The sequence below is a fragment of the Erinaceus europaeus genome, chromosome 10 (genome assembly GCF_950295315.1).
Source record: "Erinaceus europaeus chromosome 10, mEriEur2.1, whole genome shotgun sequence".
Classification (NCBI taxonomy): domain Eukaryota; kingdom Metazoa; phylum Chordata; class Mammalia; order Eulipotyphla; family Erinaceidae; genus Erinaceus; species Erinaceus europaeus.
Window position 1 is genome coordinate 108,998,137 of NC_080171.1, and position 17,296 is coordinate 109,015,432.

The following is a 17,296-nucleotide window of genomic DNA, read 5'->3' on the forward strand; positions in this document are numbered from 1 at the left end:
TATTTGCCTCCAGGGTTATTGCTGGGGCTCGGTGCCTGCACCATGAATCCACTGCTCCTGGAGGCTATTTTTTCCCCTTTGTTGCCCTTGTTGTGTATCATTGTTGCTATTATTGTTGTTGCTGTCATTATTGTTGCACAGGACAGAAATAAATCGAGAGAGGAGGGGAAGACAGAGAGGGGGAGAGAAAGATAGACACCTGCAGACTCACTTCTCCCCTAGCAGATAGGGACCCGGGGACTCGAACCGAGATCCCTGCACTGGTCCTTGTGCTTCAAGCCATTTGCGCTTAACCCACTGCGCTACCCGCCCAACCCCCTGTTTTTTAAATTTATTTTAATGGACAGATACAGAGAGAAATTAAGAGGGAAATGGAAAATAGAAAGGGAGAAAGAAAGACCTGCAGCACTCCTTCACCACTCGTGAAGCTTTCCCCCTGCAGATGGGAACTGGAGGCTTGAACCCAGATCCTTTCACAAGATAATATGTGTGTTCAACCAAGTGAACCACCATTCAGACCCTTATTAAAAGTCTTAAAATCTTCATATTCAACCCATCAATTCTTTTCTTGGAATATATTCCTGAGGAAACACATGCAAATAGATTTGTGTGCGAGGTTGTACATTGTAACATTTGACAGCACTAAAGAAATTGAAAGGGAAAAAATGGTGACAGGAAGTGCATTAAACACATCATATGGTGAAATCCAGTCATTCCAAATTATGACTATTTATAAGTTTAAAAACAAGGGGAAATATTTATAGTGCATGATATTTTTTATGTTAAAAAGCAATATATAAGTATACTTCTAGCTTAGAAAATTTGTGTGTATATATGTGGAATGATAAGAACCAAGATGTTATTGCAGGCTGTTGGGACTTAAGAAATTCATAATTCTTGAGTCAACATGATAGCTCTCTTGGATAGTATACTTGCTTAATCCGATAAATAACTCGGGTCCAAGCCCAGCCTCCACTGCTCAAAGGAAGCTTTAGTCGTGTGGTGTCTTTCTCTCTACCTCCCCCTCCATCTTTCTATCTGAAAAAGTATGCATGGGATGGTGAAGCCTAGTGATGGTCAATAATAATAATAATAATAATAAATTCTTTCCTGTATTCATCTACTTCTTTGCAGTGTTTTGCAGTAATGTGTAGTTACTTTTTTTTTTTAGTGAAAATGTAATCATTTAAAAAAATTCAACAGGAAATTCAGAAGACAAATCTTATATTCACCCACATATAATACAAAATTAAACTACGTGTGTGACAGCAAAATAGCTGGCCTATAAATCATGACAAAATGATTATTTTCTTGTTTTCTAAATAAGAGAGTCCATTTTCAATATGAATAATGACTTGCTATTTCCTGGATTAATAATACATGTGCTTATTAAACTAATTCCTTTAAGTCAATGTTTCTGAACATCCGTTTTCCTGCTAATGTCATTATCATTATTAAACTAATTCCTTTAAGTCACTGTTTCTGAACGTCCCTTTTCCTGCCAAATGTCATTATCAGTTCAGTAAAAAAAAAAAAAAAGTCATCTTAATATTAGAAAATATAAGTGCAAAGCTTTGATACATTCCAAAATCATATACATATTTGTTAAGTTTTAGCGTTACAGTTTAAAATACAGTCATAAATTCAATATAAGCCACTGGGGAATAATCAATTGTCAGAAAGTTAATTATTTCACCAATTAAAAGATTTGCATTTTGCAATTTACTTACCTAAAATTCCGATTTCTAAGCCTTGAAGATTTTCCTCAATATGCTCATAGATGTCATCTCTGGTAAAATCTGCTTGTATAATTTTCACATTGCTTCCAGTCATCTGTTCTACATTAGAGACAACAATCACTCCCTGATAACAGAAACCTAAGTCCTCTTGTTCCCCATGGACTTCCCCAGGTGTCGCTGCACCACCTGAGCAGACATTTAAGATGGGTTCAGGGCTGGCAGCCATGCACCAGGAAGAGTGGACATATCACCATGTGCAAGGAACCGATTCAAGCTCCTAGTCCCTATCTGCAGGGGAGAAGCTTCACAAGTGATGAAGCAATGCTGCAGGTGTCTCTCTCCTTCTCTCCCTCTATATCTCCTTCCCTCTCAATTCCTCTCAGTCCTATAAAAAAAATGACAGAAAAAGAGAGAGAGAAGGAGGGAGATGGACACTGAAAGCAGTGGATTCGTGATACAGACACCAAGCCCCAGTTATAACCCTCGTGGCAACTTAAATATATATATAACATTATTATAAGTAAGAAATAGGGGTGGCAGCATAATGGTTCTGCAAAAGACTTTCATGCCTGAGGCTCTGAATTTCCAGCTTCTATCCCCAGAGCAGTGCTTTGATCTTGATCTCTTTCCCTCTCTCCTTCTTTCTCTTACTTTCAGTATCTTTCTCCCAGTATTTCTCTCTCTCTAAAGTAAAATAAATAAGATTTCTAAAAAAGAAATAAATAGTTCTAGATAAATAATGTGCCTAAAGATTAATGAAGGCCGGTTTCTGTACATTTCTAAATGTTACGCAAGTAATGTGTGTGTGTGTGTGTGTGTGTGTGTGTGTGTGTGTGTGTGTGTTAATGTAGTGATTCTCAAAGGGGAAGATTCGAGATCACACCATCGCACTTGTTTAAAAAATTCTTCTGGGTTCAAGACCCCTGTCCCCACATGCAGAGGGAAAGTTTTGTGAGTGGTGAAGCAGTGCTGAAAGTGTCTGTTTCTCTCACTTCCTGTCTGTCTCCCATCTCTCCACTTCTCTCTCTAGCCACTAAATAAATATTTTATTTATTTATTTATTTATTTATATACCAGAACACTGCTTATCTCTGGCGTATCATGGCACTGGGGGTTGAACCTGGCAGCTCAGAGTCTCAGACATGAATATCTTTTTGCAGAACCATTATGTCGCCTTTCTAGCTCATAAATAAATATTTTTTTAAAATTCCATGTCTCTAAAATGCTGCTTTAAAATATAAGTAAATAAATAAGCTTTGCTCCACCTCAAGCTCCTCCAAGTCAGAAACCCTGGGATCTGTTTTCACACTCTTCCCCTGATACATGCTCAAGTTTGCGAGTCCTCATCTAAGGATTCAAAGAGTAAAACCTCATGCTGATTCTGCTGAATGAATGTCAAGCCTCCATCACATAGACACAGCAACCCTGTGTGTTTGTCTAATAGCTTGGGCTTTTTTCTTTCATTTTATTTCCTTTCCTTTTGCCACTAGTGTTATCACTGGGGCTCTGTAACTCCATATCCCATCCCCTTCCTTGATATTTTTTCTATTCTTTATCCCTCTAAGGATATGGACCCTGGGTCATTATGGGATGCAGAAGGTAAAAGGTCTGGCTTTTGTAACTGCTTCTCCACTGAATATGGTACCTGCATGTCAAAGCCACTGTTCTCAGAGGCCACTTTTCCTTTTTTTTCTTCTTATTTTATTTTGTTCTTTTTTTTTTTTATAGGACAAAGAGAGATTGAGAAAAGCTAAAGGAGACAGAGAAGAGAGAAAGGCACCTGCAGACCTGTTTCAATACTTATGAAGACTCCCTCCCCATTCCCCTGGAGGTGGGGACCAGAGACATAAGCCCAAGTCTTTGCACAAAGCAGCATATCTGCTCAGCTGCATTGTTTTCATTATTCATACACACACACACACACACACACACACACACATATGTATATATATATTTTTAATTTAATTAAATTTAATTTTTTACCAGATGACTGCTCAGCTCTGGCTTATTGAGGTACTGGGAATTGAACCTGGGCCCTTTGGTGCCTCAGACAATGTCTTTTGCATAACCAATATGCTTTCTCCCTAGCAGAATGGCTATGCAAAAAGCTGTCTCCCTCCTCAACCTCCTATGCCAAGGCCTGGCCCCAATAATTTAAGTTTTTCAAACATTTACCTGCACAATATATTCTTTTAACTCTCTGTACAGATATGAAAGCAGATATGACTCCTACTTTAGAAAACTGAAGTTCAGGGGGTCGGGCGGTGGTGCAATGGGTTAAGCGCATGAGGCGCAAAGCGCAGGGACCAGCGTAAGGATCCGGTTCCAGCCCCCGGCTCCCCACCTGCAGGGGAGTCGCTTCACAGGCGGTGAAGCAGGGCTGCAGGTGTCTATTTTTCTCTCCCCTTCTCTGTCTTCCCCTCCTCTCTCCATTTCTCTCTGTCCTATCCAACAACGAATTGCATCAACAAGGGCAATAATAATAACCACAACGAAGCTACAACAAGGGCAACAAAAGGGGGGGGGGAATGGCCTCCAGGAGCGGTGGATTCATGGTGCAGGCACCGAGCCCAGCAATAACCCTGGAGGAGGAAAAAAAAAAAGAAAGAAAGAAAGAAAGAAAGAAAGAAAGAAAGAAAGAAAGAAAGAAAGAAAGAAAGAAAGAAAGGAAACTGAAGTTCAGAAAATCTAACTTGCTTGCCTCGGGGCCTCCTCCACATTTTCCTCCCCTAAGCTGGTGCTCTTTCTAGCATGCTAGGTGAGGTGGACTTGTTTTGTGCAGGACCTTGCAGGGAGACACAAAAGCAGCAGCGGGCAGGTTGCGCCATCTGCTGCCTGCTTAACTACAGGATTGGACCCAATGTTTCTGGAGTGAGGGATCCTGTGTGTAATCTAAGGACAGAAGGTTTCAGACTAAAGACACTTCTTGCTTTTCAGTGGGGGAGAGAGGCACTTGCAACATTTGTGAGGGAGACACTAAAGAATGCACTAATCCCAATCAAAGTCACTTTTGTTATCCAGGCACAGAACAAAAAGCCAAACAGATTGTTTCAAGGACCCGGAGCCTCCCCAGTATAACTGCTCAGCTCCTCAACTCCTCCCTCCCACTCCACCCACCCTAAGTATCCCCCCAGGGAAACAAGGCCAATTTCCCACCCCAGACTGTTTGTATGACCTTCATGTGTCTTCAGATTAAAAGGTTCATTCTTTTCAATTAAGGAATTTATCAATAAGCCATTTAATTGTTAAAATTTGAATTTAACCCCCCCAAAAAATGATGTCATCATCACTAAGAGTATTTCGGTGTGAGTAATAACAATAAAATACAATAAAAATTATGCCTCCTAGGGTTGTATACCATACACTGGATGATGGCTTTGCTTATTTTTAATCTGATAGCCACCTCTGAGCAGCATCTCTTGCCTTCCTGCAAGGAGCAGTATAGCATAATAATAGCATTTTCTTAGTGTGTGTTTACTATGTGCCAGTCATAAGGAAATGAAGTCCCAGACACAGATTTTGCTTTAGAAGTGCAGGGCAGAAGCAACTAGAGCTTGGGCCTCTTGGATGAAGGGGTCTAATTCTAGAGATGAAGGCAGCAGATGAAAATAGAAAGTGGACCTTTTGGTTTGTCTCTTCCTGTTTCACTTAACCCAAAGAGTTGCTGGTGGGCTTAATTTTATGAACTGGGCACCTGGCAGGAAGACAGGCAGTGACGGAACTGTGAGGCCAGGGTGTGCTTCAACTGTCAAGACAGGAAGTGATCTGGCTGGTGGGTTCCACAAACATGTCCCTAGTTCCTCAGTGTCACTCACCAATCTCTGCAGCAACAGCCTGTAGTTTTTCCATTGTCCGACTAATAAGCACAACATTGAGTCCTTGTCTTGCTAACTGGCAGGATGTGAAAACCAAAAATGACAGATATGATCAGTAGACAGGAAAGTTTTGCTCTAAAGGTGAATTGGAGCATTTCCCAATCGGTGACAGAAAGATATTTTGTTTCTCCTGGCTTTAAATACACAAGATACCACATCTGGGCTACAAACAAAACAACAGCACTTAGCCAGGTTAAATGTGACATAATAATAACAGTTTCTTTGCATATGTTTATTATGTGCCAGGGTGTATTCTAAGAATTCTGGTTTTGTACTGATCCAATATCTTAATGCCTACTTATCAGAAATGAATGAGGTCTGAAGTATTCAATTCAGAATTTAGGGTATTTTATGCTATAATTTATGTCATAAGTGTTAGGGAAACCAACCCAGGAATCCCACCAGAAAAATCGAGGAGACTATAGCCAGGACTGGGTGAAGGAGAAAGAAAACTTTATTTGCACAGGCCTGAAAGCTCAAATCATTCTTGAAGCTTTCAGCAAGGGATGAAGTTTCACCATTCCTACATGCCTGGGTGGAAGCAAGCTTTTGGCATGTTACGTCCTGACCCAGTTCTCCCCTGCCCCACCCGCCACCCCAGCAAAGAGCAAGTTTTACAGAAGCTAAAACTGTTAGGTTTTTTTTTTCTTTAACTCTCCCCACATGTTCAGCCCTTATCTTCTAACTACACAGAAAGCCCTCTTTAATTCTCAGAAGACCTCAGGTAAGTGTGACAGTTGCTGCCACTTTGTGGTGAGCTCATCCTGTTTCTTCCTGCTTTCTGGTCTCCTTCTGGCTCCCTTCTGTCCAGCTCGTCTCATTTTTTCTTTCCGGTCAACTTAACATATCTATCCATTTTGTCCAACTTTTCTTAAAAATAAGGACTAGGGCAGCAGCACCATAATCACAGTATCTATGCAGTAAGTTGAGAGTTGTCTTATTCTCAAGCATATTCTAGCACTTCATTGAGCCTTTTCCACCTGTTTTGTTTGTCTTCCAATAACAGGAAGCAGAATAAGGAGCCAAGGGGCCAAGAGTTTAATGTCTCCATGAAATTACAGTCCAGGGTGCTGCCTGGACTCCTGGGACTTAAGTGATGGTGGACAGAAGATATGTGCATTGACATGGCACAAGGAGACACATACATAAAGCTACATATGGCAGCTGGGGAAGTAGAATGGTAAAGCACAGGATCTGGAAGCATGAGGTCCTGAATTTGATCCCCAGCACTGCATGTGCTACTGTGATGCTCTGATTTGTTCATTCTCTCTCAGTCTCTCTGCCTCTTATTAATAAATCAATAGATGATTTTAAGTACTATAGATGAAAAAGCAGTTGATCTTTCCCTGAAGCCAAAAGTGAAAACGACTTTTAAAGAAATAATTTACAGAGACTGATGGCACTGGAATTAGTGATGAAGGCCCGGGTTTATTGAAATTTTTCTCACTGATCCTAGATTGTTTTTATTGTCGTTTTAATTGCAAAAGACATAGAACATAAAACTTGTTTTTAAAAAATACACAATGGGGAGTCGGACCGTAGCACAGCGGGTTAAGCACACGTAGCACAAAGTGCAAGGACTGGTGTAAGGATCCCGGTTCAAGCCCTCGGCTCCACACCTGCAGCGGAGTCGCTTCAAAAGCAGTGAAGCAGGTCTGCAAGTGTCTCTCTTTCTCTCCCCCATCTCTGTCTTCCCCTGCTCTCTCCATTTCTCTCTGTCCTATCCAACAACAATAGCAATGACAACAATAACAACAACAACAACAAAATGGGGAAAAAATGGCTGCCAGGAGCAGTGGATTCATAGTGCAGGCACTGAGCCCCAGCTATAATCCTGGAGGCAAAAAAAAAAAAAAACACAATGTTTCACAAATTTGTGCATTATTCTGAAAATAAGGTTTTGTGCACTACGTGGCAATAGGAATCATACTACATTTTCTGTACAGTTCCACCTTCAGTGTATGTGTTGCAAAAGTGCCAGATTTTACTGAGATACTATGTAATTTCCAAAGCATAGTTTCATACCTTGGTAGATAAATATGCTGCCACCTACCTACCATAAAAGTGCCATCTTACTGTCAAGGTCATCTCCTCTATTCTTTCCAAAACCCATCTCCTTCCCCTCCAGTATCTAACATACTTACCACAGGGTTTAAGAGTTCTGTTGTGACAGATGAGTCGCTGAGCAAGTTGTGGTATATATACGCAATGGAATACCACTCAGCTACAAAAAAATGATGACTTCACTGTTTTCAGCCCATCTTGGATGGACCTTGAAAAATTCATGTTAAGTGAAATGAGTCAGAAACAGAAGGATGAATATGGGATGATCTCACTCTCTGGCAGAAGGTGAAAAACAAGATCAGAAGAGAAAACACAAATAGAACCTGAACTGGAATCGGTGTACTGCACCAAAGTAAAAGACTCTGGGGTCGGGGGGTGGGGGGAATACAGGTCCAAGAAGGATGACAGAGGACCTAGTGGGGACAGAGGACCTAGTTGTATTGTTATATGGAAAACTAAGAAGTGTTATGCATGTGCAAACTATTGTATTTACTGTCGAATGTAAAACATTAATTTCCCCAATAAAAAAAATTTTTTTTAAAGAATTCTGTTGTGTTATACCAATTCATTTGCTCTGGTTACTGATAGATAGTCCAACTGTGAGTGAAGCCATCTGGTTAATGGTCTTTCACTTTTTGATTCATTTCAATTGGCATAATCACCTCAAGTCCCATTCAGCTTGCCCCAAATGGAATGACTTCATCTTTTTTTTTATATGACAGAACAGTATCTATTGTCACAAATATGGGCTGATTCTACAACTATGTAATATATATATATATATATATATATATATATATATATATATATTCCTTTTTCCAATGTTTTCAATGGCCCTGCCTCCATTTCCTTTCTAAATCACTCCTACGCTTATTACTACTTCTAGGTATCTTTCATTTTTCTTCTTCTCTCTCAGCTGAAAGAAATAGTACCTGGCCTCCTCTTGATGTTTTCCAGATTCACTTCCCATATATGGTATAAAGACAAGATTCCTGGTGACAAACACTTACACTTCCAACGTTCCAAGCTGCCCCAATATCAGGACCGATCTTCCTCAGGTGTGGCATAGAGTATGTTATCCAACCCCCCTTCGGAGGATGGAATATTCTTTACCGTTGTTGATCCAAGTTGAGGACAAGGTCCCATAGTGGCCCACAAAGAGGTCTATTTTGTTGTTCCTGATAGAGATTGTGGGCTCGCTCTGGCCCCCCCACCCCCAGCCAGCTGAGGAGAGAGTCAGGGTGGCCCCTGAGAGTCCTAGGGGTAGCTCCGCATGCAGAGGGCAAAGTGTGCAGAGAGACAGGGCAGTCAGCTCTGGAAAAGCCTCAGTGGGACAATTCATTTATTGAAAGCAAAAGCAGGTGAACATAGGCCATAACTCGGGGAGAAGGTTGGGGTATCCATTAACCCAAACACAGAGTAACGCAATGCATAGCTACATTTTGACCAACAGAGTGTTTGATCATAAGCTTTACAATGTACATTTTCCGAGGTAAATTGCAGGCACTTTAGAGCAGCAGGGGAGGCAGCTGAGCTATCAGGATGTTTTCTGGCAGTTTTAAGGTTAACCATACACAGTAATCTATAGCTTTTAAATAAAGAAGGAAAGGGGGAGGCAGAATGTGTAGAAAGGCGCCCATGTCTGGGGATCCAGCCATCATAAATTCCAGAGACCATCGTAAATTCCAGAGATGGGGGAACCTTCCCTTGTCTCAACCTGAAGGGAGAGTTGGGGGTCAATCCGCTCAGACCTCATGGAAACAATGGGTTGGACTTTCCAGGACAGTGGGCCCATTCTCCAACAAGAGATGACTGTAACAATGGAGAGAGGGATTCATTCGAGGTCTAGCCCCATCATGTCTGTTTGGGAATCTCAGGACTCCCCTTATAGGACCCCTCAAAGATAAGTTCTATTCAGCAAAGAAGAAATTCCAGAAGCCAGACCTTCCACCTTCTGTACCCCATAATCATCTTGGGTCCATACTCCCAGAGAGATAAAGAATTGGGAAGCTATCAGGGAAGGGGATGGGATACAGAGTTCTGGTGGTAGGAATTGTGTGGAATTGTACCCCTCTTATCCTATGGGCTTATCAATATTTCCATGTTATAAATAACCTTTTTTTAAAAAAAAGATAAATTCTATTATTCAAAAAGAGCCACTATTGTACAAATTTTTCAGAGATAAAATTCTCCTATTTATAGGCTGATAATACTGGTGTGGAAAACTGGGAATACCAAAGGAGACCACCTGGGACCACAACAAGACAGGGCTAGAAGTACTTTGGGAAGCCACCAAATCACCAAAGCATCCAGAGACCAAAACTCTGCCCAGACCACCATCTCTCCCCAGTTGAGAAACTTCTCTAAAGAACAAGGAATATCAAAGATCACCTGAGACTGCAACAAGACGAGACTGGAACTACTTTGGGAGCCCACCAAGTCACCAGTGAGTGAAAACACATGTGACTCATGGACAGAGAGGAGCCTAAGGAGAGATTCTTGGGGTGAAAGCTCATATCTACTCCCAAGTGGTTGTTGGCAGTTTGCCAGTTGAGGAACCACCTCCAGTCTGTTTTACCAACAAAAAGACGGCTGAAGGAAGGAGAGGACTTCCCCAAGCCTCACCAAATGCAACTGTGAGTCTTCATTGCTACTGCGCCTCAGAGGGTGGTGCAGCAGGAGCAAGGCCCTGTGCTGACATGGTGGGGGGGGGGGGAGGGAGTGCAGAGAACTGACCAGGAATCTCAGGAGAAAATCTACACCCTGGTGGTCTAGCAGTGGAGCTGTATGGTGGGAGCTTTTCACATGGTTCTCCTGATGAGAACATGGTGAATAATTGCCTCAGAAGATAGAGACTATAAACTGGACTTGTTTAGAAACTCACAGGGCCCAACAGTGCTGCCTGCTTGGCAGAGAAGCTGAATTGAGGCCAGAGCTTTGGATTCTTGGGGTGTGGGAGTCTCTTTGCATAACCACTGTGTTACCTTCCCCCACCATGGTCTCTTGGTCAGGAGTGACTGATTAAGCTAAAAAACCTACTTATAGGTAAAAAGTCCTCAGGCTACCATAGCCTACAAGGAAGAAAAAGAACAAAAGAGGCTTTTAAGCCACTGTGCTCCAACTCAGGGATTGAGATAACATTGAAACAACTGTTAATTTCCACAACAATGAAGTCTTTAAGTACCTTATTAGACACAAGTGAACCTAGGCAAGAGTGATCAGTGGACTGAAAAGTACTGAAAGACCTCATAACATACTGTAATAATGGTTAACTAAAGAGAAACATTGGAGAAACCATGACAAAAGTCCAGCTAAGAGACCCCAAAGGTAGAAGCACAGAAAAATGAGATCAACATCCAAATGCTAGCTGAGGAATTAATCACAGAAGTGAGGAAAGAGTTTAAAAGAATTGTCATCAGAAATGCAGAAAAAATAAATGAGACTCTGAAAGAAAGCACTAACTCTCTCCTTGTAATCAGAGAGATGAAAGCTGAAATAGCTGAGCTAAGAGCACAACTAGCTGAACAAGCTAATACAGTATCAGAACAGGGTAACAAAATAGCTGAGCTACAGAAAACAACAGGGGAGAGAGAACAGAATAAATGAGGCAGAAAACAGAATTAGCAAGATTAAGGGTGAATTAGAGAGAACTAAGAAAGATGAGAGAGATCTCAAAAAAGATTAACAGATACTGAAAACAACAACAGAGACCTATGGGATGACTTCAAAAGAAACCACATGGGCATTCTAGGCCTCAGAGGAAGAAAGAGAGGGAGGGGAAGAAAGCACTCCTCAGAACATAATAGATGAGAACTTCTCTAGTATAGACAACATAAAAGAAATAAAAGTTCAAGAAGCCCAGAGTGTCCCAAACAGAATTAACACAGACTTAAAGACACCAAGACACATCATACGTAGAATGAAAAGGAATAAGAACAAAGGATCCTGAAGGCTGCAAAAGAAAAACTAAGAGTCTCTTACAGAGGAAAACCCACAAGATTAGCAGCAGATTTCTCCACACAAACACTACAGGCCAGAGGAGAATGGCAAGATGTCTATCGACTGGAGACGGGTGATAGTGCAGCGGGTTAAGCGCAGGTGGCACCAAGTGCAAGGACCCATGTAAGGATCCCGGTTTGAGCCCCCGGCTCCCCACCTGCAGGGGAGTTGCTTCACAGATGGTGAAGCAGGCCTGCAGGTGTCTCTCTTTCTCTCCCCCCTCTGTCTTACCCTCTTCTCTCCATTTCTGTCTGTCCTATCCAACAACAATGACATCAACAACGACAATAATAACTACAACAATAAAACAACAAGGGCAACAAAAGGGAATATATATATATATATATATATATATATATATATATATATAGAGAGAGAGAGAGAGAGAGAGAGAGAGGCAGAGAGAGAGAGAAAGAGAAAGCTCAGTGAGAAAGGCTTTCAACCAAGACTACTGTATGCTGCTAGAGTGTCATTCAGACTAGATGGAGGCATAAAAACCTCCTCAGATAAGCAACAGTTGAAGGAATCAACTACCACCAAGCTTGCCCTGAAAGAAATTCTGAAAGGTCTTCTATAAACAATCAGATCACAAAAAAACCTGCCATATATCAGAGCACTCTAAAAATCTACAATAATGGCATTAAAATATCTTCAATCTATAATATTAATAAATGTCAATGGCCTGAATTCACCTATTAAAAGGCACAGAGTAGGAAGATGGATCAGAAAACACAACCCCAACATAAGTTGTCTGCAGGAATCCCACCTAACTCAACAAGACAAACACAGATTCAAAGTGAAAGGATGGAAAACTATCATACAAGTCAATGAACCATAAAAAAGGGCAGGAACAGCTATGCTCATCTCTGACATGATATACCTTAAAACAAATAAAAATTTAAAAGATAGGGATGAGCATTACCTAGTGCTCAGAAGATCAATAAATCAAGAGGACTTAATGATTATCAACATCTATGCACGCAAGGTGAAGCCATCTAAATACATTGAACATCTACTGAAAGAACTACAGCAATATATTAATAGCAACACAGTAATAGTAGGGAATTAAACACCCCACTCTCTCAACTTGACAGATAATCCAGGCAGAAAATCAATAAAACAACAAGGGAGCTTAATGAATAAATAGATAAGCTAGAACTATTGGATATTTTCAGAGTAAAAATGGTGATTTCACCATTTTCAGTCCATCTTGGATGCAGCCTGAAGAAATCATGTTAAGTGAAATAAGTCAGAAACAGAAGGATGAATATGGGATGATCTCATTCACAGGCAGAAGTTGAAAAATAAGATCAGAAGAGAAAACACTAAGCAGAACTTGGACTGGAGGTGGTGTACTGCACCAAAGTAAAAGACTCTGGAGTGTGTGTGTGTGTGTGTGTGTGTGTGTGTGTGTGTGTGTGTGTGTGTGTGGAGTTCAGGTCCTGGAAGGATGGCAGAGGAACTAGTGGTGGTTGCATTGTTGTGTGGAAAATGAGAAATGTTATGCCTGTACCAACTATTATATTTACTGCCAACTGTAAAACATTAATCCCCTAACAAAGAAAAAAAAATTTTTAAAAGACTGGTGTAAACTTGACATCAAAACTTGGGTAATAAGTTGCTGTTACTAATAATTCTGACTATGCATAAACTCTGAACTAGTAAATCTGCTTTGGGGACAAGTCCTCTACTCTTGCATGAGTCCTCAGGGAGCCAAAAACAAAGTATTCATATCAGCAAAGATGGAAACCACCTACATAAATGTCCACAGGATAATTAAATTGAAATATCTTTATAGAATGGACAACTATATAACAATGAAAATGAATGAGTCAGGTACTATACATATCAGATAGGATGAATTTCAAGAGAGCACTACTAATCAGTAATATGAACACTAAAAAATAATATGATTCACATTAAGTTCAAAATAAGCAAAGCAACCAATATTGTTTAGGGACACAAGCATAGGTGCTAGAACTTGGTATTAAAGTAAGTGTATTATTAATTCAATGTTTATGGTAGTGCTTATATCTATAAAGGGGAAGGGGAAACATGAAGGCAAGACATATATGCCCACGTGATAGGCTTCGAGATTACTGGTTTTGTCCTATTTACTCTTTTTTTAAATATTTATTTTATTGTATTGTATGTTATTTTAATGAGAGAGAAAAACAGAGCACTGCTCAGCTCTAGTTTATGGCAGTGACTAAGATTAAACCTGGGACCTCAGAGCCTCAGGCATGAGACTTTATTTTTTTGTATAACCATCATACTGTCTCCCTATAACCTAATCTATTTAAGTCAGGTGATAAGAGACACAATACTCATTCTATTGTTTTTCTAGCCATCCTTATATGTCATATATACTCCTGTGTTTCCCTCCCACCATCCTCTCTGTCTCTCTATCTGTTTTTTTAGACACACAAGCACACATGCACATGTGTGATATGCTACAAAGAATCTAGAGTCACCAATGTCTGACTCAGAAATTATAGGGTTGAAACCAAGCCACACAGGAACAAGGCAGCTATTTCAAGGGAACATAAAAATGATTAAAAGCTGCTATTTTCATTTAAGGCAAGATGAAAGAGAATAATCTAAGAGTGTAGCCGGGGTAATTTAGACCCAAGTAATTTAACCATTAGGAAGGAGAGGTCCCTTGCTGAAATGGCACAGGACACCATCAGATGTTGCCAAGTGGGATGATATTTAAGAATAGGGCAAAGCAGTTATTTTTCTTGGGTTGATCTGAGGCAGAGTGATTTTAATCCAAGAGTCACACCTGTAGTTGCCTGGAATATGAGCCGGGAAGGAATTCTGACTTTTCTTACAGCACTGGGGTGGGCTGGAAGCAGTGTTTGTCCCCACTACTGTCTCACATGGGGGAGGAATGACACCAGAACTGCCCAGATGTGGAGGAATGAAGCCAATAGCCTTTAGCAATGTGTTTTGCTTCCAGCATCTTCTAGGCATCAACACCCAAGAACACATGTCAGAGAAGCAAAAAGTCAAAATACAGTATTTACATAGACATTATGTTATGCCATTAAATATATCTAATAAGGAAGGAATAGGGCAGGAAGCAGTAGGGTGACTATAGAGAGAATTATGAAGGGTCTTTGTTGTAAGGGAACTGCTCTGTGTTTTAACTATATTAATGCCAAGCTCTTGACTGATATTTTACAGTAGTTCTGCAAATTTCTATCTTTGAGGGGTAAACTGAGTAAAGTACATGGAGTTTCTATGTAATATTGCTTACAACTGCACACGAATCTAAATTTACCTCAAGATAAAAACTTTAATTTTGGGTGGAGTCTGGGCTGAGACCTAGCACATACATGACCCCTGAGGTATCTTTCCACTCAGACAGAGAGAATAGAAGACACCATAGCAATAGAGCTGCCCCCAATCCTGTGGCACTCCAGTACAATACCAGGCCTGGCACTTGGCGTACACACACACACACACACACACACACACACACACACGGCAAGACATATATCCTACATAGAAAACTAGCTCTCCAGACTCAAAATTGTTTATTTTTAAGTTATTAAGGGGAGGGGCCAGGAGACAATGCATATGGTAGATAGCATGCATCATCATGTCCCAGGGCCCATGTTCAAGCCTTGATTCCACAAGCACCATGAACAACATCAAAAAAGTTCCTTGGATATTGGCTCAGTGCTAAAGTAGCTCTCCCTCCACCTCTTGGCATCTTCTCTTTTTCTCTTCATCTCTACCCAGATTATTATTATTATTTTTAAAAATTATTATTATCTTTATTTATTGGATAAAGACAGCCAGACATCAAATGGGAAAGGGAAGATAAGGAGAAACAGAGACAGAGAGATACCTGCAGACCTGCTTCACTACTCATGAAACTTCCACCCTGCATTTGGATACTGGAGGCTCGAACCTGGGTCCTCGCACACTGTAACATGTACACTCAGTGAAGTGTGCCACCACCTGGACCCCTAGATTATTTTTTGAAAGAATGAAAAAGTCAACAACCCAGGAGTGGTAGAATCAGGTAGTAGGCCCTAACACTAAGAGTCAATTAGAAACTAATTAATTCATTAATTAGAAACTAAAGGAGAACAGAATGAAAACATAAAATTAGATGACAATTCTTTTTTTTTTTTTTTTTTGCCACCAGAGTTATTGCTGGGGCTTGGTGCCTACACACTTGCACCACTCCTGGAAGCCATGTATTAACAGTTTGTGAGAAACAAGAGAAAAGGAGAGACATCTACAACACTGCTCCACTGCACATACTTCCTCCCTGCAGGGGAGAACCAGGGTTTGAACCCGGTCCTCACACATGGTAGCATGAATGCTGGACTGGGTGGGCCTCCACTCACTCCCTGCTGTACTCTTTAAAGGGGCGTGGCATCTGGGGGTGGAGTTGCTTATCCAGAGCAGGTAAACTGGGACGCCCTGAGAGTGGCTCCTGTTTGGGACCAGGGAGCTATTTTTTGTACTAGCTGAAGCAGTCACACGGGGCAGAACTGACAGAAATCCTGAGTACCCAAAACCCTGGCTATGCACTTAATTTGATGTCATCTTCTGAACTAAGCCTCTTTAATATACATATATATGGAAGGAGATAGACTGAAAGAAAGTTACAAAGAGAGAGACCAGTGCACTAGTTAGTTCTGGCTCATAGTGGTACTGAGGATTGAATTTAAGACCACAGCGCCTCAGGCTTTAGAAGTCTTTTGCATAACCATCACACTATCCCCCCCAGCCGGTCTTTAAATTCTTTGTCATTGTTGGGTTTTTCTTGCAATCTCCAGGAATTACAGGACCCCAGTCAATACAGGACTGACTGCAATCGAACTAGCCTGTAATATCCTAAAAAGTTCAAACAAGCTTCAGATCAAATCCTACCAAGAGAAAGATTCCTCTAGAAGTCAGAGCCCAAACAATAATGAGCCAACTCTTGTTAACCCAGAAAGCCTCAGGTCTTTCTGCACCCTTGAACACCCAGTGAAGACCTTGAATGAAGTCTTATCTCAGGGATAAAAGTCCTGGTGGTAGGAGAAAACTGGACCAGAAAGAACATACCACCAAATCAATTCAAGGCCAAAGTGCACTTCAGCTGCATTCACAGATTTATCTCTATGCAGAGGAAGTAAGAAGTGCCCGCACAATGCTTCTACCCAATCCACATTACCTTCAGCTGCATCTCCTCTGAAAATAACCTATAGCGTCTGTTAGACTAAGGGGCAAACCCTCGATTAAAAGGTCTACTGGCTAAAGCATAAGCGATGAACTTCAATTTAGCATCCTTCAAAATTAATTAAAAAGTAGATTTAGTCAGGGTCCCAGCAGAAAAAGAGAACATACTCAGAATAGGTACTTTGAAAATATTGAACAGGAAAGTTATGAGGCATTTTCTTTTCTTTCTTTTTTTTTTTTTTGCATAGAAAAATAAATTGTGGCTTTTCCAACAACCCAAGAGTTTACTAAAAGGGACAGACAGCTAGGGCACAGCCTGCTTTCTGTAACTCATAGAGAAAAATGCTAGAAAGTCCCCAAGCTCACATTCCTCTCTCCCTCTTCCCTATTTCTAGGAAGGTCTTGAAAGTCCTTGGAGCAGGTCAGCACTTA

At 40.9% G+C, this 17,296-nt stretch overlaps 1 protein-coding gene across 1 annotated transcript in view; it reads right to left on the reverse strand.

The window, feature by feature from the left end:
• The window catches only part of HSD17B3 (hydroxysteroid 17-beta dehydrogenase 3), a 46,823-nt gene that overhangs the window by 17,308 nt on the left and 12,219 nt on the right, over positions 1 to 17,296 (reverse strand). The window contains exons 3-4 of the mRNA XM_007539899.2: positions 5,555 to 5,630; positions 1,731 to 1,838 (exon numbers count right to left, since the gene is read on the reverse strand). Of these exons, the coding sequence (XP_007539961.1) occupies positions 1,731 to 1,838; positions 5,555 to 5,630 (184 nt within the window). The remainder of the gene's footprint in view (positions 1 to 1,730; positions 1,839 to 5,554; positions 5,631 to 17,296) is intronic.